At 57.1% G+C, this 23,831-nt stretch overlaps 2 protein-coding genes across 2 annotated transcripts in view; one reads left to right on the forward strand and one right to left on the reverse strand.

Moving 5' to 3' along the window:
* On the forward strand, window positions 1-19,437 carry LOC136991869 (octapeptide-repeat protein T2-like). Its single transcript, XM_067295345.1, has 4 exons — window positions 1-228; window positions 790-978; window positions 5,258-5,422; window positions 19,360-19,437. Exons 1-4 carry the CDS (start codon window positions 1-3, stop codon window positions 19,435-19,437), a joined length of 660 nt encoding a protein of 219 aa, XP_067151446.1.
* The window catches only part of TMEM41B (transmembrane protein 41B), a 12,531-nt gene continuing 7,883 nt past the window's right edge, over window positions 19,184-23,831 (reverse strand). The window contains exons 6-7 of the mRNA XM_067296105.1: window positions 22,944-23,082; window positions 19,184-22,073 (exon numbers count right to left, since the gene is read on the reverse strand). Coding sequence (XP_067152206.1) covers window positions 21,904-22,073; window positions 22,944-23,082 — 309 coding nt within the window. The 3' untranslated portion in view covers window positions 19,184-21,903. The remainder of the gene's footprint in view (window positions 22,074-22,943; window positions 23,083-23,831) is intronic.

Below are 23,831 nucleotides of genomic sequence, written 5' to 3' on the forward strand. Positions count from 1 at the left end.
ATGCAAGAGAGCGCAAGAGAGCGCAAGAGCGCGGGAGAAAGTGCGCGAGAGAGCGCGAGAGAGCGCGAGAGAGAGTGCGAGAGAGAGCGCGAGAGAGAGCGCGAGAGAGCGAAAGCGTGCGAGAGAACACAAGAGCGCGAGAGAGAGAGCATGAGCGCGAGAGAGCGCGAGAGAGCGCAAGAGCGCGAGAGAGCACGAGAGAGAGCGCGAGAGCACGCGAAAGATCACGCAAGAGAGTGCAAGACAGCGCGAGAGCGCGCGAGAGAGTGGGAGAGAGCGCGTGAGAGTGCGAGAGCGCGAGAGAGCGCGAGAGAGCGCAAGAGAGCGCGAGAGAGCGGGAGAGAGCGGGAGAGAGCGGGAGAGAGCGCGAGAGAGCGCGAGAGAGCATGCAAGAGAGCATGCAAGAGAGCGCAAGAGCGCGCAAGAGCGCGCAAGAGAGCGCAAGAGAGCGCAAGAGCGCGGGAGAAAGTGCGCGAGAGAGCGGGAGAGCGCGAGAGAGCGCGCGAGAGCGCGAGAGAGCGCGAGAGAGCGCGAGAGAGAGCGCGAGAGAGAGCGCGAGAGAGCGCGAGAGAGCGCGAGCACGCGAGAGAGCGCGCGAGCGTGAGAAAGCGCGAGAGAGAGCACGCGAGAGTGCGCGAGAGAGCGCGAGAGAGAGCGCGAGAGAGCGCGAGAGAGCGCGAGAGAGAGCGCGAGAGAGCGCGAGCACGCGAGAGAGCGCGCGAGCGTGAGAGAGCGCGAGAGAGAGCACGCGAGAGTGCGCGAGAGATCACGCAAGAGAGTGCAAGACAGCGCGAGAGAGCGGGAGAGAGCGCGCAAGAGCGCGAGAGAGTGGGAGAGAGCTCGCAAGAGAGTGCAAGAGAGCGCAAGAGCGCGCAAGAGAGCGAGAGAGAGCGCAAGAGAGCGCGCAAAAGAGCGCGAGAGCAAGAGAGAGCGCAAGAGAGCGAGAGCACGAGAGAGCGCGAGAGCGCACACAAGAGAGTGCAAGAGCGCAAGAGAGCGCGAGAGACAGAGACAGAGAGACAGAGAGAGAGACAGAGAGAGAGCGTGAGAGCGCGAGAGAGAGAGAGTGCAAGAGAGCGCGAGAGCGCAAGAGTGCGAGAGAGCGCGAGAGACAGAGACAGAGAGACAGAGAGAGACAGAGAAAGAGCGCGAGAGAGCGAGAGAGTGAGAGAGCGCAAGAGAGCGCAAGGGAGCGCAAGGGAGCGCAAGGGAGCGCGCGAGAGAGCACGAGAGCGCGCGAGAGAGCGAGCGAGAGTGCAAGAGCGCGAGAGAGAGCGCAAGAGAGCGCGAGAGAGTGCGAGAGAGCGCGAGGGCGCGCGAGAGCGCGAGAGAGGGCGAGAGAGCGCGCAAGAGAGCGCAAGAGAGCACAAGAGCGTGAGAGCGCACGAGAGCGCACGAGAGAGCGCACGAGAGAGCGCACGAGAGAGCGCGAGAGAGCGCGAGAGAGCGTGTGAGAGAGCGCGAGAGAACGCGCAAGAGAGTGCAAGACAGCGCGAGAGAGAGTAAGAGAGTGCAAGAGAGTGCGAGAGCGCAAGAGTGCGAGAGAGCGCGAGAGACAGAGACAGAGAGACAGAGAGAGACAGAGAAAGAGCCGAGAGCGCGAGAGAGCAAGAGAGAGCGAGAGAGCGCGAGAGCGCAAGAGAGCGCAAGAGAGCGAGAGAGCGCGAGAGAGCGCGAGAGAGCGCGAGACAGAGCATGAGCGCGAGAGAGCGCGAGAGAGCGCAAGAGCGCGAGAGAGCGCGAGAGAGAGCGCGAGAGCACGCAAGAGATCACACAAGAGAGTGCAAGACAGCGCGAGAGCGCGAGAGAGAGTGGGAGAGAGCGCGTGAGAGCGCGAGAGTGGGAGAGCGCGAGAGAGCACAAGAGAGCATGAGAGAGCGCAAGAGAGTGAGAGAGCGAGAGAGCGCGAGAGAGCGCGAGAGAGCGCGAGAGTGCGAAAGCGTGCGAGAGAACACAAGAGCGCGAGAGAGAGAGCATGAGCGCGAGAGAGCGCGAGAGAGCGCAAGAGAGAGCGCAAGAGCACGCGAAAGATCACGCAAGAGAGTGCAAGACAGCGCGAGAGCGCGCGAGAGAGTGGGAGAGAGCGCGTGAGAGTGCGAGAGAGTGGGAGAGCGCGAGAGAGCGCGAGAGAGCGCGAGAGAGCGGGAGAGAGCTCGCAAGAGAGTGCGAGAGAGCGCAAGAGCGCACGAGAGCGTGAGAGAGCGCAAGAGAGCGAGAGCGCGAGAGAGCGCGAGAGAGCGAGAGAGAGCATGCAAGAGAGCGCAAGAGAGCGCAAGAGCGCGGGAGAAAGTGCGCGAGAGAGCGCGAGAGAGCGCGAGAGAGAGTGCGAGAGAGAGCGCGAGAGAGAGCGCGAGAGAGCGAAAGCGTGCGAGAGAACACAAGAGCGCGAGAGAGAGAGCATGAGCGCGAGAGAGCGCGAGAGAGCACGAGAGAGAGCGCGAGAGAGCACGAGAGAGAGCGCGAGAGCACGCGAAAGATCACGCAAGAGAGTGCAAGACAGCGCGAGAGCGCGCGAGAGAGTGGGAGAGAGCGCGTGAGAGTGCGAGAGAGTGGGAGAGCGCGAGAGAGCGCAAGAGAGCGCGAGAGAGCGGGAGAGAGCGCGAGAGAGCGCGAGAGAGCGCGAGAGAGCATGCAAGAGAGCATGCAAGAGAGCGCAAGAGCGCGCAAGAGCGCGCAAGAGAGCGCAAGAGAGCGCAAGAGCGCGGGAGAAAGTGCGCGAGAGAGCGGGAGAGCGCGAGAGAGCGCGCGAGAGCGCGAGAGAGCGCGAGAGAGCGCGAGAGAGAGCGCGAGAGAGAGCGCGAGAGAGCGCGAGAGAGCGCGAGCACGCGAGAGAGCGCGCGAGCGTGAGAAAGCGCGAGAGAGAGCACGCGAGAGTGCGCGAGAGAGCGCGAGAGAGAGCGCGAGAGAGCGCGAGAGAGCGCGAGAGAGAGCGCGAGAGAGCGCGAGCACGCGAGAGAGCGCGCGAGCGTGAGAGAGCGCGAGAGAGAGCACGCGAGAGTGCGCGAGAGATCACGCAAGAGAGTGCAAGACAGCGCGAGAGAGCGGGAGAGAGCGCGCAAGAGCGCGAGAGAGTGGGAGAGAGCTCGCAAGAGAGTGCAAGAGAGCGCAAGAGCGCGCAAGAGAGCGAGAGAGAGCGCAAGAGAGCGCGCAAAAGAGCGCGAGAGCAAGAGAGAGCGCAAGAGAGCGAGAGCACGAGAGAGCGCGAGAGCGCACACAAGAGAGTGCAAGAGCGCAAGAGAGCGCGAGAGACAGAGACAGAGAGACAGAGAGAGAGACAGAGAGAGAGCGTGAGAGCGCGAGAGAGAGAGAGTGCAAGAGAGCGCGAGAGCGCAAGAGTGCGAGAGAGCGCGAGAGACAGAGACAGAGAGACAGAGAGAGACAGAGAAAGAGCGCGAGAGAGCGAGAGAGTGAGAGAGCGCAAGAGAGCGCAAGGGAGCGCAAGGGAGCGCAAGGGAGCGCGCGAGAGAGCACGAGAGCGCGCGAGAGAGCGAGCGAGAGTGCAAGAGCGCGAGAGAGAGCGCAAGAGAGCGCGAGAGAGTGCGAGAGAGCGCGAGGGCGCGCGAGAGCGCGAGAGAGGGCGAGAGAGCGCGCAAGAGAGCGCAAGAGAGCACAAGAGCGTGAGAGCGCACGAGAGCGCACGAGAGAGCGCACGAGAGAGCGCACGAGAGAGCGCGAGAGAGCGCGAGAGAGCGTGTGAGAGAGCGCGAGAGAACGCGCAAGAGAGTGCAAGACAGCGCGAGAGAGAGTAAGAGAGTGCAAGAGAGTGCGAGAGCGCAAGAGTGCGAGAGAGCGCGAGAGACAGAGACAGAGAGACAGAGAGAGACAGAGAAAGAGCCGAGAGCGCGAGAGAGCAAGAGAGAGCGAGAGAGCGCGAGAGCGCAAGAGAGCGCAAGAGAGCGAGAGAGCGCGAGAGAGCGCGAGAGAGCGCGAGACAGAGCATGAGCGCGAGAGAGCGCGAGAGAGCGCAAGAGCGCGAGAGAGCGCGAGAGAGAGCGCGAGAGCACGCAAGAGATCACACAAGAGAGTGCAAGACAGCGCGAGAGCGCGAGAGAGAGTGGGAGAGAGCGCGTGAGAGCGCGAGAGTGGGAGAGCGCGAGAGAGCACAAGAGAGCGTGAGAGAGCGCAAGAGAGTGAGAGAGCGAGAGAGCGCGAGAGAGCGCGAGAGAGCGCGAGAGTGCGAAAGCGTGCGAGAGAACACAAGAGCGCGAGAGAGAGAGCATGAGCGCGAGAGAGCGCGAGAGAGCGCAAGAGAGAGCGCGAGAGCACGCGAAAGATCACGCAAGAGAGTGCAAGACAGCGCGAGAGCGCGCGAGAGAGTGGGAGAGAGCGCGTGAGAGTGCGAGAGAGTGGGAGAGCGCGAGAGAGCGCGAGAGAGCGCGAGAGAGCGGGAGAGAGCTCGCAAGAGAGTGCGAGAGAGCGCAAGAGCGCACGAGAGCGTGAGAGAGCGCAAGAGAGCGAGAGCGCGAGAGAGCGCGAGAGAGCGAGAGAGAGCATGCAAGAGAGCGCAAGAGAGCGCAAGAGCGCGGGAGAAAGTGCGCGAGAGAGCGCGAGAGAGCGCGAGAGAGAGTGCGAGAGAGAGCGCGAGAGAGAGCGCGAGAGAGCGAAAGCGTGCGAGAGAACACAAGAGCGCGAGAGAGAGAGCATGAGCGCGAGAGAGCGCGAGAGAGCGCAAGAGCGCGAGAGAGCACGAGAGAGAGCGCGAGAGCACGCGAAAGATCACGCAAGAGAGTGCAAGACAGCGCGAGAGCGCGCGAGAGAGTGGGAGAGAGCGCGTGAGAGTGCGAGAGAGTGGGAGAGCACGAGAGAGCGCAAGAGAGCGCGAGAGAGCGGGAGAGAGCGCGAGAGAGCGCGAGAGAGCGCGAGAGAGCATGCAAGAGAGCATGCAAGAGAGCGCAAGAGCGCGCAAGAGCGCGCAAGAGAGCGCAAGAGAGCGCAAGAGCGCGGGAGAAAGTGCGCGAGAGAGCGGGAGAGCGCGAGAGAGCGCGCGAGAGCGCGAGAGAGCGCGAGAGAGCGCGAGAGAGAGCGCGAGAGAGAGCGCGAGAGAGCGCGAGAGAGCGCGAGCACGCGAGAGAGCGCGCGAGCGTGAGAAAGCGCGAGAGAGAGCACGCGAGAGTGCGCGAGAGAGCGCGAGAGAGAGCGCGAGAGAGCGCGAGAGAGCGCGAGAGAGAGCGCGAGAGAGCGCGAGCACGCGAGAGAGCGTGCGAGCGTGAGAGAGCGCGAGAGAGAGCACGCGAGAGTGCGCGAGAGATCACGCAAGAGAGTGCAAGACAGCGCGAGAGAGCGGGAGAGAGCGCGCAAGAGCGCGAGAGAGTGGGAGAGAGCTCGCAAGAGAGTGCAAGAGAGCGCAAGAGCGCGCAAGAGAGCGAGAGAGAGCGCAAGAGAGCGCGCAAAAGAGCGCGAGAGCAAGAGAGAGCGCAAGAGAGCGAGAGCACGAGAGAGCGCGAGAGCGCGCGCAAGAGAGTGCAAGAGCGCAAGAGAGCGCGAGAGACAGAGACAGAGAGACAGAGAGAGAGACAGAGAGAGAGCGTGAGAGCGCGAGAGAGAGAGAGTGCAAGAGAGCGCGAGAGCGCAAGAGTGCGAGAGAGCGCGAGAGACAGAGACAGAGAGACAGAGAGAGACAGAGAAAGAGCGCGAGAGAGCGAGAGAGTGAGAGAGCGCAAGAGAGCGCAAGGGAGCGCAAGGGAGCGCAAGGGAGCGCGCGAGAGAGCACGAGAGCGCGCGAGAGAGCGAGCGAGAGTGCAAGAGCGCGAGAGAGAGCGCAAGAGAGCGCGAGAGAGTGCGAGAGAGCGCGAGGGCGCGCGAGAGCGCGAGAGAGGGCGAGAGAGCGCGCAAGAGAGCGCAAGAGAGCACAAGAGCGTGAGAGCGCACGAGAGCGCACGAGAGAGCGCACGAGAGAGCGCACGAGAGAGCGCGAGAGAGCGCGAGAGAGCGCGAGAGAGCGTGTGAGAGAGCGCGAGAGAACGCGCAAGAGAGTGCAAGACAGCGCGAGAGAGAGTAAGAGAGTGCAAGAGAGTGCGAGAGCGCAAGAGTGCGAGAGAGCGCGAGAGACAGAGACAGAGAGACAGAGAGAGACAGAGAAAGAGCCGAGAGCGCGAGAGAGCAAGAGAGAGCGAGAGAGCGCGAGAGCGCAAGAGAGCGCAAGAGAGCGAGAGAGCGCGAGAGAGCGCGAGAGAGCGAGAGAGAGCGAGAGAGAGCGAGAGCGTGCGAGAGAGCACAAGAGTGCGCGAGACAGAGCATGAGCGCGAGAGCGCGAGAGAGCGCAAGAGCGCGAGAGAGCGCGAGAGAGAGCGCGAGAGCACGCAAGAGATCACACAAGAGAGTGCAAGACAGCGCGAGAGCGCGAGAGAGAGTGGGAGAGAGCGCGTGAGAGCGCGAGAGTGGGAGAGCGCGAGAGAGCACAAGAGAGCGTGAGAGAGCGCAAGAGAGCGGGAGAGCGAGAGAGCGCGAGAGAGCGCGAGAGAGCGCGAGAGTGCGAAAGCGTGCGAGAGAACACAAGAGCGCGAGAGAGAGAGCATGAGCGCGAGAGAGCGCGAGAGAGCGCAAGAGAGAGCGCGAGAGCACGCGAAAGATCACGCAAGAGAGTGCAAGACAGCGCGAGAGAGTGGGAGAGAGCGCGTGAGAGTGCGAGAGAGTGGGAGAGCGCGAGAGAGCGCGAGAGAGCGCGAGAGAGCGCGAGAGAGCGCGAGAGAGCTCGCAAGAGAGTGCGAGAGAGCGCAAGAGCGCACGAGAGCGTGAGAGAGCGCAAGAGAGCGAGAGCGCGAGAGAGCGCGAGAGAGCGAGAGAGAGCATGCAAGAGAGCGCAAGAGAGCGCAAGAGCGCGGGAGAAAGTGCGCGAGAGAGCGCGAGAGAGCGCGAGAGAGAGTGCGAGAGAGAGCGCGAGAGAGAGCGCGAGAGAGCGAAAGCGTGCGAGAGAACACAAGAGCGCGAGAGAGAGAGCATGAGCGCGAGAGAGCGCGAGAGAGCGCAAGAGCGCGAGAGAGCACGAGAGAGAGCGCGAGAGCACGCGAAAGATCACGCAAGAGAGTGCAAGACAGCGCGAGAGCGCGCGAGAGAGTGGGAGAGAGCGCGTGAGAGTGCGAGAGCGCGAGAGAGCGCGAGAGAGCGCAAGAGAGCGCGAGAGAGCGGGAGAGAGCGGGAGAGAGCGGGAGAGAGCGCGAGAGAGCGCGAGAGAGCATGCAAGAGAGCATGCAAGAGAGCGCAAGAGCGCGCAAGAGCGCGCAAGAGAGCGCAAGAGAGCGCAAGAGCGCGGGAGAAAGTGCGCGAGAGAGCGGGAGAGCGCGAGAGAGCGCGCGAGAGCGCGAGAGAGATCACGCAAGAGAGTGCAAGACAGCGCGAGAGAGCGGGAGAGAGCGCGCAAGAGCGCGAGAGAGTGGGAGAGAGCTCGCAAGAGAGTGCAAGAGAGCGCAAGAGCGCGCAAGAGAGCGAGAGAGAGCGCAAGAGAGCGCGCAAAAGAGCGCGAGAGCAAGAGAGAGCGCAAGAGAGCGAGAGCACGAGAGAGCGCGAGAGCGCGCGCAAGAGAGTGCAAGAGCGCAAGAGAGCGCGAGAGACAGAGACAGAGAGACAGAGAGAGAGACAGAGAGAGAGCGTGAGAGCGCGAGAGAGAGAGAGTGCAAGAGAGCGCGAGAGCGCAAGAGTGCGAGAGAGCGCGAGAGACAGAGACAGAGAGACAGAGAGAGACAGAGAAAGAGCGCGAGAGAGCGAGAGAGTGAGAGAGCGCAAGAGAGCGCAAGGGAGCGCAAGGGAGCGCAAGGGAGCGCGCGAGAGAGCACGAGAGCGCGCGAGAGAGCGAGCGAGAGTGCAAGAGCGCGAGAGAGAGCGCAAGAGAGCGCGAGAGAGTGCGAGAGAGCGCGAGGGCGCGCGAGAGCGCGAGAGAGGGCGAGAGAGCGCGCAAGAGAGCGCAAGAGAGCACAAGAGCGTGAGAGCGCACGAGAGCGCACGAGAGAGCGCACGAGAGAGCGCACGAGAGAGCGCGAGAGAGCGCGAGAGAGCGCGAGAGAGCGTGTGAGAGAGCGCGAGAGAACGCGCAAGAGAGTGCAAGACAGCGCGAGAGAGAGTAAGAGAGTGCAAGAGAGTGCGAGAGCGCAAGAGTGCGAGAGAGCGCGAGAGACAGAGACAGAGAGACAGAGAGAGACAGAGAAAGAGCCGAGAGCGCGAGAGAGCAAGAGAGAGCGAGAGAGCGCGAGAGCGCAAGAGAGCGCAAGAGAGCGAGAGAGCGCGAGAGAGCGCGAGAGAGCGAGAGAGAGCGAGAGAGAGCGAGAGCGTGCGAGAGAGCACAAGAGTGCGCGAGACAGAGCATGAGCGCGAGAGCGCGAGAGAGCGCAAGAGCGCGAGAGAGCGCGAGAGAGAGCGCGAGAGCACGCAAGAGATCACACAAGAGAGTGCAAGACAGCGCGAGAGCGCGAGAGAGAGTGGGAGAGAGCGCGTGAGAGCGCGAGAGTGGGAGAGCGCGAGAGAGCACAAGAGAGCGTGAGAGAGCGCAAGAGAGTGAGAGAGCGAGAGAGCGCGAGAGAGCGCGAGAGAGCGCGAGAGTGCGAAAGCGTGCGAGAGAACACAAGAGCGCGAGAGAGAGAGCATGAGCGCGAGAGAGCGCGAGAGAGCGCAAGAGAGAGCGCGAGAGCACGCGAAAGATCACGCAAGAGAGTGCAAGACAGCGCGAGAGAGTGGGAGAGAGCGCGTGAGAGTGCGAGAGAGTGGGAGAGCGCGAGAGAGCGCGAGAGAGCGCGAGAGAGCGCGAGAGAGCGCGAGAGAGCTCGCAAGAGAGTGCGAGAGAGCGCAAGAGCGCACGAGAGCGTGAGAGAGCGCAAGAGAGCGAGAGCGCGAGAGAGCGCGAGAGAGCGAGAGAGAGCATGCAAGAGAGCGCAAGAGAGCGCAAGAGCGCGGGAGAAAGTGCGCGAGAGAGCGCGAGAGAGCGCGAGAGAGAGTGCGAGAGAGAGCGCGAGAGAGAGCGCGAGAGAGCGAAAGCGTGCGAGAGAACACAAGAGCGCGAGAGAGAGAGCATGAGCGCGAGAGAGCGCGAGAGAGCGCAAGAGCGCGAGAGAGCACGAGAGAGAGCGCGAGAGCACGTGAAAGATCACGCAAGAGAGTGCAAGACAGCGCGAGAGCGCGCGAGAGAGTGGGAGAGAGCGCGTGAGAGTGCGAGAGCGCGAGAGAGCGCGAGAGAGCGCAAGAGAGCGCGAGAGAGCGGGAGAGAGCGGGAGAGAGCGGGAGAGAGCGCGAGAGAGCGCGAGAGAGCATGCAAGAGAGCATGCAAGAGAGCGCAAGAGCGCGCAAGAGCGCGCAAGAGAGCGCAAGAGAGCGCAAGAGCGCGGGAGAAAGTGCGCGAGAGAGCGGGAGAGCGCGAGAGAGCGCGCGAGAGCGCGAGAGAGATCACGCAAGAGAGTGCAAGACAGCGCGAGAGAGCGGGAGAGAGCGCGCAAGAGCGCGAGAGAGTGGGAGAGAGCTCGCAAGAGAGTGCAAGAGAGCGCAAGAGCGCGCAAGAGAGCGAGAGAGAGCGCAAGAGAGCGCGCAAAAGAGCGCGAGAGCAAGAGAGAGCGCAAGAGAGCGAGAGCACGAGAGAGCGCGAGAGCGCGCGCAAGAGAGTGCAAGAGCGCAAGAGAGCGCGAGAGACAGAGACAGAGAGACAGAGAGAGAGACAGAGAGAGAGCGTGAGAGCGCGAGAGAGAGAGAGTGCAAGAGAGCGCGAGAGCGCAAGAGTGCGAGAGAGCGCGAGAGACAGAGACAGAGAGACAGAGAGAGACAGAGAAAGAGCGCGAGAGAGCGAGAGAGTGAGAGAGCGCAAGAGAGCGCAAGGGAGCGCAAGGGAGCGCAAGGGAGCGCGCGAGAGAGCACGAGAGCGCGCGAGAGAGCGAGCGAGAGTGCAAGAGCGCGAGAGAGAGCACAAGAGAGCGCGAGAGAGCGCGAGAGAGCGCGAGAGAGCGCAAGAGAGCGCGAGAGAGCGCGAGAGAGAGCGCGAGAGAGCGCGAGAGTGCGAGAGAGAGCGCGCAAGAGAGTGCGAGAGAGCGCAAGGGAGCGCGAGAGAGCGCAAGGGAGCGCGAGAGAGTGCGGGAGAGAGCGCGCGAGAGAGCGCGCGAGAGCGCGCGGGAAAGCGCGGGAGAGCGCGGGAGAGACAGAGAGACAGAGAGACAGAGAGACAGAGAGACAGAGAGACAGAGAGACAGAGAGACAGAGAGAGAGCACGAGAGCGCGCGAGAGCGCGAGAGCGCGAGAGAGCGCGCAAGAGAGTGCGAGAGAGCGCGCGAGAGCGCAAGACAGCGCGAGAGCGCGGGAGAGCGCGGGAGAGCGCGGGAGAGAGTGCAAGAGAGCGCAAGAGCGCGCAAGAGAGCAAGAGCGCGCGAGAGCGCACAAGAGAGCGCGAGAGAGCGCAAGAGCGCGCGAGAGAGAGCGCAAGAGCGCAAGAGCGCGCGAGAGCGTGAGAGGGCGCAAGAGAGCGAGAGCGCGAGAGAGCGCGAGAGAGCGCGAGAGCGCATGCAAGAGAGCGCAAGAGCGCGCAAGAGAGCGCAAGAGCGCGGGAGAAAGTGCGCGAGAGCGGGAGAGCGCGAGAGAGCGCGCGAGAGAGCGCGAGAGAGCGCGCGAGCACGCGAGAGAGCGCGCGAGCGTGAGAGAGCGCGAGAGAGAGCACGCGAGAGTGCGCGAGAGAGCGCGAGAGAGAGCGCGAGAGAGCGCGAGAGAGCGCGAGAGAGAGCGCGAGAGAGCGCGAGCACGCGAGAGAGCGCGCGAGCGTGAGAGAGCGCGAGAGAGAGCACGCGAGAGTGCGCGAGAGATCACGCAAGAGAGTGCAAGACAGCGCGAGAGAGCGGGAGAGAGCGCGCAAGAGCGCGAGAGAGTGGGAGAGAGCTCGCAAGAGAGTGCAAGAGAGCGCAAGAGCGCGCAAGAGAGCGAGAGAGAGCGCAAGAGAGCGCGCAAAAGAGCGCGAGAGCAAGAGAGAGCGCAAGAGAGCGGGAGAGCGAGAGAGCGCGAGAGAGCGCGAGAGTGCGAAAGCGTGCGAGAGAACACAAGAGCGCGAGAGAGAGAGCATGAGCGCGAGAGAGCGCGAGAGAGCGCAAGAGAGAGCGCGAGAGCACGCGAAAGATCACGCAAGAGAGTGCAAGACAGCGCGAGAGCGCGCGAGAGAGTGGGAGAGAGCGCGTGAGAGTGCGAGAGAGTGGGAGAGCGCGAGAGAGCGCGAGAGAGCGCGAGAGAGTGCAAGAGAGCGGGAGAGCGAGAGAGCGCGAGAGAGCGCGAGAGAGCGCGAGAGTGCGAAAGCGTGCGAGAGAACACAAGAGCGCGAGAGAGAGAGCATGAGCACGAGAGAGCGCGAGAGAGCGCAAGAGAGAGCGCGAGAGCACGCGAAAGATCACGCAAGAGAGTGCAAGACAGCGCGAGAGCGCGCGAGAGAGTGGGAGAGAGCGCGTGAGAGTGCGAGAGAGTGGGAGAGCGCGAGAGAGCGCGAGAGAGCGCGAGAGAGCGCGAGAGAGCGGGAGAGAGCTCGCAAGAGAGTGCGAGAGAGCGCAAGAGCGCACGAGAGCGTGAGAGAGCGCAAGAGAGCGAGAGCGCGAGAGAGCGCGAGAGAGCGAGAGAGAGCATGCAAGAGAGCGCAAGAGAGCGCAAGAGCGCGGGAGAAAGTGCGCGAGAGAGCGCGAGAGAGCGCGAGAGAGAGCGCGAGAGAGAGCGCGAGAGAGCGAAAGCGTGCGAGAGAACACAAGAGCGCGAGAGAGAGAGCATGAGCGCGAGAGAGCGCGAGAGAGCGCAAGAGCGCGAGAGAGCACGAGAGAGAGCGCGAGAGCACGCGAAAGATCACGCAAGAGAGTGCAAGACAGCGCGAGAGCGCGCGAGAGAGTGGGAGAGAGCGCGTGAGAGTGCGAGAGAGTGGGAGAGCGCGAGAGAGCGCGAGAGAGCGCGAGAGAGCGCAAGAGAGCGGGAGAGAGCTCGCAAGAGAGTGCGAGAGAGCGCAAGAGCGCACGAGAGCGTGAGAGAGCGCAAGAGAGCGAGAGCGCGAGAGAGCGCGAGAGAGCGAGAGAGAGCATGCAAGAGAGCGCAAGAGAGCGCAAGAGCGCGGGAGAAAGTGCGCGAGAGAGCGCGAGAGAGCGCGAGAGAGAGCGCGAGAGAGAGCGCGAGAGAGCGAAAGCGTGCGAGAGAACACAAGAGCGCGAGAGAGAGAGCATGAGCGCGAGAGAGCGCGAGAGAGCGCAAGAGCGCGAGAGAGCACGAGAGAGAGCGCGAGAGCACGCGAAAGATCACGCAAGAGAGTGCAAGACAGCACGAGAGCGCGCGAGAGAGTGGGAGAGAGCGCGTGAGAGTGCGAGAGAGTGGGAGAGCGCGAGAGAGCGCAAGAGAGCGCGAGAGAGCGGGAGAGAGCAGGAGAGAGCGGGAGAGAGCGGGAGAGAGCGGGAGAGAGCTCGCAAGAGAGTGCGAGAGAGCGCAAGAGCGCGCGAGAGCGTGGGAGAGCGCAAGAGAGCGAGAGCGCGAGAGAGCGCGAGAGAGCGCGAGAGAGCATGCAAGAGAGCATGCAAGAGAGCGCAAGAGCGCGCAAGAGCGCGCAAGAGAGCGCAAGAGCGCGCAAGAGCGCGGGAGAAAGTGCGCGAGAGCGGGAGAGCGCGAGAGAGCGCGCGAGAGCGCGAGAGAGCGCGCGAGAGAGCGCGAGAGAGCGCGCGAGCACGCGAGAGAGCGCGCGAGCGTGAGAGAGCGCGAGAGAGAGCACGCGAGAGTGCGCGAGAGAGCGCGAGAGAGAGCGCGAGAGAGCGCGAGAGAGCGCGAGAGAGAGCGCGAGAGAGCGCGAGCACGCGAGAGAGCGCGCGAGCGTGAGAGAGCGCGAGAGAGAGAGCGCGAGAGTGCGCGAGAGATCACGCAAGAGAGTGCAAGACAGCGCGAGAGAGCGGGAGAGAGCGCGCAAGAGCGCGAGAGAGTGGGAGAGAGCTCGCAAGAGAGTGCAAGAGAGCGCAAGAGCGCGCAAGAGAGCGAGAGAGAGCGCAAGAGAGCGCGCAAAAGAGCGCGAGAGCAAGAGAGAGCGCAAGAGAGCGAGAGCACGAGAGAGCGCGAGAGCGCGCGCAAGAGAGTGCAAGAGCGCAAGAGAGCGCGAGAGACAGAGACAGAGAGACAGAGAGAGAGACAGAGAGAGAGCGTGAGAGCGCGAGAGAGAGAGAGTGCAAGAGAGCGCGAGAGCGCAAGAGTGCGAGAGAGCGCGAGAGACAGAGACAGAGAGACAGAGAGAGACAGAGAAAGAGCGCGAGAGAGCGAGAGAGTGAGAGAGCGCAAGAGAGCGCAAGGGAGCGCAAGGGAGCGCAAGGGAGCGCGCGAGAGAGCACGAGAGCGCGCGAGAGAGCGAGCGAGAGTGCAAGAGCGCGAGAGAGAGCGCAAGAGAGCGCGAGAGAGCGCGAGAGAGCGCGAGAGAGCGCGAGAGAGCGCAAGAGAGCGCGAGAGAGCGCGAGAGAGAGCGCGAGAGAGCGCGAGAGTGCGAGAGAGAGCGCGCAAGAGAGTGCGAGAGAGCGCAAGGGAGCGCGAGAGAGCGCAAGGGAGCGCGAGAGAGTGCGGGAGAGAGCGCGCGAGAGAGCGCGCGAGAGCGCGCGGGAAAGCGCGGGAGAGCGCGGGAGAGACAGAGAGACAGAGAGACAGAGAGACAGAGAGACAGAGAGACAGAGAGACAGAGAGCACGAGAGCGCGCGAGAGCGCGAGAGCGCGAGAGAGCGCGCAAGAGAGTGCGAGAGAGCGCGCGAGAGCGCAAGACAGCGCGAGAGCGCGGGAGAGCGCGGGAGAGCGCGGGAGAGAGTGCAAGAGAGCGCAAGAGCGCGCAAGAGAGCAAGAGCGCGCGAGAGCGCACAAGAGAGCGCGAGAGAGCGCAAGAGCGCGCGAGAGAGAGCGCAAGAGCGCAAGAGCGCGCGAGAGCGTGAGAGGGCGCAAGAGAGCGAGAGCGCGAGAGAGCGCGAGAGAGCGCGAGAGCGCATGCAAGAGAGCGCAAGAGCGCGCAAGAGAGCGCAAGAGCGCGGGAGAAAGTGCGCGAGAGCAGGAGAGCGCGAGAGAGCGCGCGAGAGAGCGCGAGAGAGCGCGCGAGCACGCGAGAGAGCGCGCGAGCGTGAGAGAGCGCGAGAGAGAGCACGCGAGAGTGCGCGAGAGAGCGCGAGAGAGAGCGCGAGAGAGCGCGAGAGAGCGCGAGAGAGAGCGCGAGAGAGCGCGAGCACGCGAGAGAGCGCGCGAGCGTGAGAGAGCGCGAGAGAGAGCACGCGAGAGTGCGCGAGAGATCACGCAAGAGAGTGCAAGACAGCGCGAGAGAGCGGGAGAGAGCGCGCAAGAGCGCGAGAGAGTGGGAGAGAGCTCGCAAGAGAGTGCAAGAGAGCGCAAGAGCGCGCAAGAGAGCGAGAGAGAGCGCAAGAGAGCGCGCAAAAGAGCGCGAGAGCAAGAGAGAGCGCAAGAGAGCGGGAGAGCGAGAGAGCGCGAGAGAGCGCGAGAGAGCGCGAGAGTGCGAAAGCGTGCGAGAGAACACAAGAGCGCGAGAGAGAGAGCATGAGCGCGAGAGAGCGCGAGAGAGCGCAAGAGAGAGCGCGAGAGCACGCGAAAGATCACGCAAGAGAGTGCAAGACAGCGCGAGAGCGCGCGAGAGAGTGGGAGAGAGCGCGTGAGAGTGCGAGAGAGTGGGAGAGCGCGAGAGAGCGCGAGAGAGCGCGAGAGAGTGCAAGAGAGCGGGAGAGCGAGAGAGCGCGAGAGAGCGCGAGAGAGCGCGAGAGTGCGAAAGCGTGCGAGAGAACACAAGAGCGCGAGAGAGAGAGCATGAGCACGAGAGAGCGCGAGAGAGCGCAAGAGAGAGCGCGAGAGCACGCGAAAGATCACGCAAGAGAGTGCAAGACAGCGCGAGAGCGCGCGAGAGAGTGGGAGAGAGCGCGTGAGAGTGCGAGAGAGTGGGAGAGCGCGAGAGAGCGCGAGAGAGCGCGAGAGAGCGCGAGAGAGCGGGAGAGAGCTCGCAAGAGAGTGCGAGAGAGCGCAAGAGCGCACGAGAGCGTGAGAGAGCGCAAGAGAGCGAGAGCGCGAGAGAGCGCGAGAGAGCGAGAGAGAGCATGCAAGAGAGCGCAAGAGAGCGCAAGAGCGCGGGAGAAAGTGCGCGAGAGAGCGCGAGAGAGCGCGAGAGAGAGCGCGAGAGAGAGCGCGAGAGAGCGAAAGCGTGCGAGAGAACACAAGAGCGCGAGAGAGCATGAGCGCGAGAGAGCGCGAGAGAGCGCAAGAGCGCGAGAGAGCACGAGAGAGAGCGCGAGAGCACGCGAAAGATCACGCAAGAGAGTGCAAGACAGCGCGAGAGCGCGCGAGAGAGTGGGAGAGAGCGCGTGAGAGTGCGAGAGAGTGGGAGAGCGCGAGAGAGCGGGAGAGAGCGGGAGAGAGCGGGAGAGAGCGGGAGAGAGCGGGAGAGAGCTCGCAAGAGAGTGCGAGAGAGCGCAAGAGCGCGCGAGAGCGTGGGAGAGCGCAAGAGAGCGAGAGCGCGAGAGAGCGCGAGAGAGCGCGAGAGAGCATGCAAGAGAGCATGCAAGAGAGCGCAAGAGCGCGCAAGAGCGCGCAAGAGCGCGGGAGAAAGTGCGCGAGAGCGGGAGAGCGCGAGAGAGCGCGCGAGAGCGCGAGAGAGCGCGCGAGAGAGCGCGAGAGAGCGCGCGAGCACGCGAGAGAGCGCGCGAGCGTGAGAGAGCGCGAGAGAGAGCACGCGAGAGTGCGCGAGAGAGCGCGAGAGAGAGCGCGAGAGAGCGCGAGAGAGCGCGAGAGAGAGCGCGAGAGAGCGCGAGCACGCGAGAGAGCGCGCGAGCGTGAGAGAGCGCGAGAGAGAGCACGCGAGAGTGCGCGAGAGATCACGCAAGAGAGTGCAAGACAGCGCGAGAGAGCGGGAGAGAGCGCGCAAGAGCGCGAGAGAGTGGGAGAGAGCTCGCAAGAGAGTGCAAGAGAGCGCAAGAGCGCGCAAGAGAGCGAGAGAGAGCGCAAGAGAGCGCGCAAAAGAGCGCGAGAGCAAGAGAGAGCGCAAGAGAGCGAGAGCACGAGAGAGCGCGAGAGCGCGCGCAAGAGAGTGCAAGAGCGCAAGAGAGCGCGAGAGACAGAGACAGAGAGACAGAGAGAGAGACAGAGAGAGAGCGTGAGAGCGCGAGAGAGAGAGAGTGCAAGAGAGCGCGAGAGCGCAAGAGTGCGAGAGAGCGCGAGAGACAGAGACAGAGAGACAGAGAGAGACAGAGAAAGAGCGCGAGAGAGCGAGAGAGTGAGAGAGCGCAAGAGAGCGCAAGGGAGCGCAAGGGAGCGCAAGGGAGCGCGCGAGAGAGCACGAGAGCGCGCGAGAGAGCGAGCGAGAGTGCAAGAGCGCGAGAGAGAGCACAAGAGAGCGCGAGAGAGCGTGAGAGAGCGCAAGAGAGTGAGAGAGCGAGAGAGAGCGCGAGAGAGCGCGAGAGAGAGCGCGAGAGAGCGCAAGAGTGCGAGAGAGAGCGCGCAAGAGAGTGCGAGAGAGCGCAAGGGAGCGCGAGAGAGCGCAAGGGAGCGCGAGAGAGTGCGGGAGAGAGCGCGCGAGAGAGCGCGCGAGAGCGCGCGGGAGAGCGCGGGAGAGACAGAGAGACAGAGAGACAGAGAGACAGAGAGACAGAGAGACAGAGAGAGAGCACGAGAGCGCGCGAGAGCGCGAGAGCGCGCGAGAGCGCGCAAGAGAGTGCGAGAGAGCGCGCGAGAGCGCAAGACAGCGCGAGAGCGCGGGAAAGCGCGGGAGAGCGCGGGAGAGAGTGCAAGAGAGCGCAAGAGCGCGCAAGAGAGCAAGAGCGCGCGAGAGCGCACAAGAGAGCGCGAGAGAGCGCAAGAGCGCGCGAGAGAGAGCGCAAGAGCGCGCGAGAGCGTGAGAGGGCGCAAGAGAGCGAGAGCGCGAGAGAGCGCGAGAGAGCGCGAGAGCGCATGCAAGAGAGCGCAAGAGCGCGCAAGAGAGCGCAAGAGCGCGGGAGAAAGTGCGCGAGAGAGCGCGAGAGAGCGCGAGAGAGCGCGCGAGAGAGAGCGCGCGAGAGAGAGCGCGCGAGAGAGAGAGCGCGAGAGAGCGCGCGAGAGAGAGAGCGCGAGAGAGAGCGCGCGAGAGAGAGAGCGCGAGCACGCGAGAGAGCGCGCGAGCGTGAGAGAGTGCGAGAGAGCACGCGAGAGTGCGCGAGAGATCACGCAAGAGAGTGCAAGACAGCGCGAGAGAGCGGGAGAGAGCGCGCAAGAGCGCGAGAGAGTGGGAGAGAGCTCGCAAGAGAGTGCAAGAGAGCGCAAGAGCGCGCAAGAGAGCGAGAGAGAGCGAGAGAGAGCGCGCAAGAGAGCGCAAGAGCAAGAGAGAGCGCAAGAGAGCGAGAGCACGAGAGAGCACGAGAGCGCGCGCAAGAGAGTGCAAGAGCGCAAGAGAGCGCAAGAGCGCGAGAGAGCGCAAGAGACAGAGAGACAGAGAGAGAGACAGAGAGAGAGCGTGAGAGCGCGAGAGAGAGAGAGTGCAAGAGAGCGCGAGAGCGCAAGAGTGCGAGAGAGCGCGAGAGACAGAGACAGAGAGACAGAGAGAGACAGAGAAAGAGCGCAAGAGAGCGAGAGAGTGAGAGAGCGCAAGGGAGCGCAAGGGAGCGCAAGGGAGCGCGCGAGAGCGCACGAGAGAGCGCGCGAGAGTGCAAGAGCGCGAGAGAGAGCGCGAGAGAGCGCGGGAGAGACAGACAGAGAGACAGCACGAGAGTGCGCGAGAGCGCGCGCAAGAGAGTGCGAGAGAGCGCGCAAGAGAGTGCGAGAGAGCGCGCAAGAGAGCAAGAGCGCGCGAGAGCGCACAAGAGAGCGCAAGAGCGCGCGAGAGCGCGTGCAAGAGAGCGCGAGAGCGCAAGAGAGACAGAGACAGAGAGACAGAGAGACAGAGAGAGAGCACGAGAGCGTGCGAGAGAGCGCAAGAGCGCGAGAGCGCGCGAGAGCGCGCAAGAGCGCGCAAGAGCGTGACCGACAGGGAAGGCGAGATAGCGGGAGAGCGCGAGAGAGAGACATACACAGAGACAGAGAGCGAGCGCGACAGAGAGCGAGCGCGACAGACGGAGAGACAGCGAGCGCGACAGACGGAGAGACAGCGAGCGAGCGGCACAGGCAGAGCGGCAGAGAGCGAGCGCAACAGACAGAGCGGCAGAGAGCGACAGACAGAGCATTTTACAGTGCAGAACATGGCAAAGCCAGTAAGATGATAGGAAGACTGCACTGGTCTTAAGACTGTCATCTCGCCCAAGTCCCTAGTTTTCGGTATGCAGCAGTCTTAAATTTTGGTTCCCAGGCTCTTTACAAGATTTTTGTAGGATCAGGTAAGAGATGAAGGATGAAGCGGCTGCTTTTTGTAAGAAATGCTCCTGCAGTAGCAGCTGGATGTTTCTGTCCTTGATCAGCTGCCTGGTTGAGTTCATTCTGTTGGTTCTTCAGTTTAATCCAGAGTAAATAATTATATGGTATGATGCATGCAGTATACTTCAATTCTAATACAAAGCATAGCAGAGAGTGTATTTCATGCACATTGCATTTCACTTACTCCCTATAATAAAACTACATTATCTGCTATCAGAGAAACTACACATGATAAATATTCCCAGGAAAAGTACATTAAAAAAAAAAATCTCTAAAATATATGCCAACAAAACCCACATCAGACTTAGCATAATAGCATAATTTACTGTCGGAGATATTTTAAAGGCAGAAGTGTCCTTTTCTTAAAAAAAAAAAAAAAAAAACTTTATCATAACTTTCTGGCAAGCTTTCAACACAAAATATTGATAGCATTTTATAGAATGCAAAAAAATGGATTCCATAAACTGGATTCCATCACTAATGTAACATTAATGGAATCTGAATGAAGCTGTAGTATTAACTTTAGCATGCAAGTCTTCCATCAGGAATTCATGAAAAAAACACAGAACAAACTATGCAAATAGTTATAATTTGAGGAGATAAAACAAACTAGATGCAATTGGCTTCCTGTGCCAAGTATAAAAGCTTTTCAAGGTTACTGTCATACATGCTAAAGAAGTACTTTTCAGACAGAGAAGGAAGCCATGCTTACCTAGGTGTACTGAAATAGCGGAAGTACAAATAGAATGAATCTCATCTACAAATGTAATCATCAGATTATTGGTTTAAGTTACGATGTTAGAAGAACTCATCCCTTGTGAACAGCTTAATCAAAAAATTTAGCTTAGAGGAAAGTTCAGGATAGTTCACTCAAAAAAATACAAGATTTCAGGTTTTATATAATAGCTTTATTATCAAATGGTAAGAGACATTTAGTAATGATGCTGTGCAGTTATCACTTACAAAAAATTCTAAAACAAACAGGTCACCTAAACACCTCAAAGTTCCTTGCAATTAAGAAAAAGCTACATGTTCCTGATCTCCCTGTTTGCTCCATGGTAGACACTGTTTTCCTGTCAGAAAGTTATGGCTCTCTCTTGGATCACTTGCCGGATTCCCATAAAGGAGAGGATGCACTAGTGCAATATTCCACAGCAGGGCTCTACCCTACATCTTTTTGCCTTTTGCACAAGACCTTCCTTATTCTTCAGAGCCCTCATAAGTAGTTCTCATGTGATAAGAAACTGCCTAAGGCAGTTGATAGCCAAAGATAAAAAAACAGAAGAGACTGGTTAAATTAAAACAAAACAAAAAAAATATAAGATTTTGCAAAAGAAAAGAACCTCGTTTGTGACATTAAAAGCCACTGGGAAGCTAGTTGGGAAGCTGGGAAGCTAGTCTGACCAACTATGGCTGAAACAGAACTTTTTTTTCCACAACATAGCCTGATCCCATCCACACCATGAAATAAAACTAAAGGAAAATCTGAATCAATAGCATGATTTGTGTGAAATCAAAACTTAAGTTCCTTCTTTAATGCCAAGGTTGCACCAAAACATCAGTTTTATACAGTGTAGAAGGAATTTTACAACAGCATCTATTATTGACTGAAAAATCAAGCGAGAATTTTTGAGAAAAGCCACTGGACTACAGTAATAAGAGTGCAATTTATTCTGCAGAAAAGTAGGCTGTAAATAAATCTACAGCTACTTCTCACTCAATAATCCAGGGGATATGTAGCTCTCAACAGCTAAATGCATACCCTAGTTTACTACGGAGTAAATTCCCCAGGTAGATGAGCTCCGAGATTAGAATTACAGCAATAGAAGTGATCATTGTTCAGTTTTAAATGTCAATAAAATACAGGTTTAGAGTCAATTCTAAGAAAGAAACCAATTCCTGAAACTAAGTGTTCTTACAATAAACTTGTTAACAGAGGTAAATTATAGGAGTTCCTTTATCTACCAACATAAAAATACCATTTAATGTGCAGCCCAGATTTAAATAAAAGACAAAAATAGCATATCAATAATATTTACTACATATTTACATGTAATACTGTGATAAAATGAAGAAATCAATCAACATTATGTTACAAAAAGAACAAAACTCTTTAAGGTATCAGTACCTTTCACATTATCACATTTATGGAACTGTTCTCTTACATCTAAAATGATCCATCATATGATGAGTTAACATAATGATATAGACAAGTAAACCCTTGAATTGGAACATATGCTAATGTGTCAACTCCCGTTTCTGAAAGATACTTCAGGGGCACAGAAACTTAAAGCATATAAGCAGCATTGGTTTCAGTAGGATAAACTTCAACATGCACCCAAGTTCTTTGCTGATCAGGATCTAATTTTATGGGATGTCACTGACAATACAACAGACTGCAACAGTTATAACCATATAAGAGGGGGTATCATATACCCTATTTAGTGAATATATATAATATATATATTTTTTTTTACTTAAAAGTAATTCATAATCAACTGCCCATCACCAGTTACTGACTTATCAGAAAAGGGAATCATCTTTTTCAATTTATATACACTGACATATTAGATTTGTTACATGATTCATTGAACAGTATGTGGAATCAGTTCTTTAACAAGAACTGCACCAATCTGTGTTCCATGTATTTCTTCTAGCCAATCGAGCTGCAAATGGAAGATTTTATACACTTTACATATTGTATGAAAAATTGTAATAATAAGCTGCTTAAAGTTATACATGTTTGAATCAGTTGAACTGAAGTTTTTTTATAGTAATAACTGTCTTAAATTGGCAGGAAAAAAAATCTACACAAGTGAAATATTGGAAAAATAATCAACATAAAAAAATTTAAGCAAGATTAGAACTTAAAAATTCATCAGCCAGCCAGGATCAAGTTTTAGCCTGCTCTCTCCCTTCCTATATCCTCTCCCAGAATAAAAATTTACAGGGGACGAGGAGGAATGATTTGACACTCCTTTGCCTTTGCTAATCTACTTAGTAAAGCAGATGTAGGTTCAAGTATTTAAATCCACACAGCACTAATAAATCGAAAGTAGTAAACAATCAGGATGGTGAGAGTATCACTGAAGTTAAAGTACTGCTCAGAGAAAAATCTTTGTTTCTCAGTGAGCAATGATATTATGCTATTTTCTGGAACTACAAAAGGCAAAACAAGAGAAATATTTTTGATGAGAAATGTACTCAGACCAGATCACATGCAAGTCTACAGAGACATGTAGTGTTACAAAACTGGACTGAATAACTGAGGGGGGTTTTTTTGTAAGTTTTAGAAAGCAGTATCTGTATTTGATGTCTACATTACCATTTTTGCTCTGCACATAATTAGAGCAAAATGTGTCTTCCCTTCCCTTATCCTGCCCCTCCCCCCAAAGTAAAACACTGATGGTTTGGTTACAAAACTATGCGTAGTATGTTTCTGAACACAGTTTCTTCAATTTTAGGCCACGTGTTCATTTAAAGACATTCTTATCCATTACAAGCCTCTCCTTTAATTGCTGAAGATCTAATAGAAAAGCAAACATACAAATATCAGAAGTGCTGATCCTGAGATGAAGTATGGGAAATTCTGATCCAGTTTGATTCTTATTCGAACTTCTGTTTCAGTTTCTTCTGGAAGACAGCTGGTAGAATGGAGAGGATGGCTAAAATCATGAGGACAAAGACAGAGTTCCAGGAAACAGCTTCCCCTGCTGTTGTAAGTTGGTACAGTGTTGTTCCTGCCTTAATTGCTACAAAAGATGGTGGTGCCACACCTGGAGGGGGGACATTAGAAGGGTAGGATAGTGAAGGAAGAACACAAAACAGCTTGCTAGGGAAAACAAGCATGGAAAAAAAATCATAAATTATTCACCTAACTTTAACATCAAAGTTTCAGATTTTGGTACCTTCTACAATTTTTTTAGAAGGCTGTAAATATAAGATTTGAAAACAAGAACCCCTTATCATAAGAACTGTTTTTATGCTACGTTTATACTGCTTTATATGTAAACTCAAACACAGGACACCAGGAAAAAAAATCTCTGCTATCTAGACTGTGTAGATTTCAAATCTCTCCACAAACTAATCTTATTCAAGTTCATAAAGAAAAATATAGATGGTTTCCTAACCAGGTTAAAAAGTATCTTAAAATTATGTCAAATACACAAGTAAAATATTTAGCGATACAGTAATTAAATTACAAATTCACTCCCAGAAAGGTATGATAAATAAGATGGAGAGGAAAGAGGAGAAACAGTCCTTCGAACAAAGGCACATACATCCTCACACAATTAAGCTGAGCTCAAAACAAGAATTTCTCATCTTAATACAAAACTTCATGAAAGTATAATAATTGTGGACTGAAACAAAGGAAGTTACTAATGTGTTTATAGAAGGCATGTTTCCTTAAACAAGTAAATTAGCCACATCTCATTACCCCCAAGCCAGTACATCATAATAGTCCTGAAGACTGAAACCTTTTGACGCTGTAAGTTCCACACACCAAGAAGTATGAAATAATGCATTTGTGTAATCTTTTAGTTATCCAGTAGATGGTGATCTCTGCTGAACAATGCATGAAGAGAAAAGCAACAATATCCCTTCTGGCTGCCCCAAAATTTAAGTTCATTGATCAGAATTCTTACCTAGGAAAGTGCCAATGAAAAATACTTTCAATGGTACATTTATTACAGGAGATGTTATATTGATGAACCAATTAGGAAGAAAAGGCGTTATTCTCAGAAATATTATGTAGTTAATGAGGTGTTCTCTATGTCTTTCAACCTGCCAAAAAATAAAAAAATCAGTAAACCCCCTGCCTTGAAAATACAGAACAATTTCACTACTAGAAGCTACTAGTTTTTTTGTGCATCTTTTGTAGAAATTTACAAGTTGTAAACATTAAAAAAAAAAAAATCAGTTAAGCAGTGACTGACTCAAGCAAGAGTCAGAGAATCATCTGTTATATAGGACTAAAGTTAGTCTGGAAATAAGTTATTCTGTGGTAGAGTATGCTGACAACGTGTTTGACTCAGCTAACTTAAACCAGTTATTTTGCACAGCAGCAGGTCTAACCCTAACTCATCCACTTCTGCCTGTCCTCCACCAAACTGTAACCCTATCAACACTGCCAGCTTGCTGCCCTACTACAGAAGCTTTTGCAGGAACTAGCAATGAAGTTGTTCCTCAGCCTCTTCTGTCCTAACTTGTAATCACACTTGAGACACAGCTGTATCCCAGCTCAGAAACTCATGGCTCTGAAGTTAGTCAGGTAGCTACAGCCAGCACAGTCTACCTAACCACCTGCACGTTTTATAACAGCTAGTGTTTATATTACCCAGGAGCAACCATAATAGCTCAAACTTTATTTGCATTCTTAATTCTATTCTTAACTGTAGCCCAGCTCCCTACACTAGTACTACATCAAAACCTCTTCTCACCCCAGCCCGGCTTTAGCACATCAGCCCTTTCAAACAAGAACCGTAACCCCAAATCAAGTTTTAAGGGTAGCAAAGCATCCCATCATCTCTGAC

Source organism: Apteryx mantelli, chromosome 4 (genome assembly GCF_036417845.1).
Source record: "Apteryx mantelli isolate bAptMan1 chromosome 4, bAptMan1.hap1, whole genome shotgun sequence".
Lineage (NCBI taxonomy): Eukaryota > Metazoa > Chordata > Aves > Apterygiformes > Apterygidae > Apteryx > Apteryx mantelli.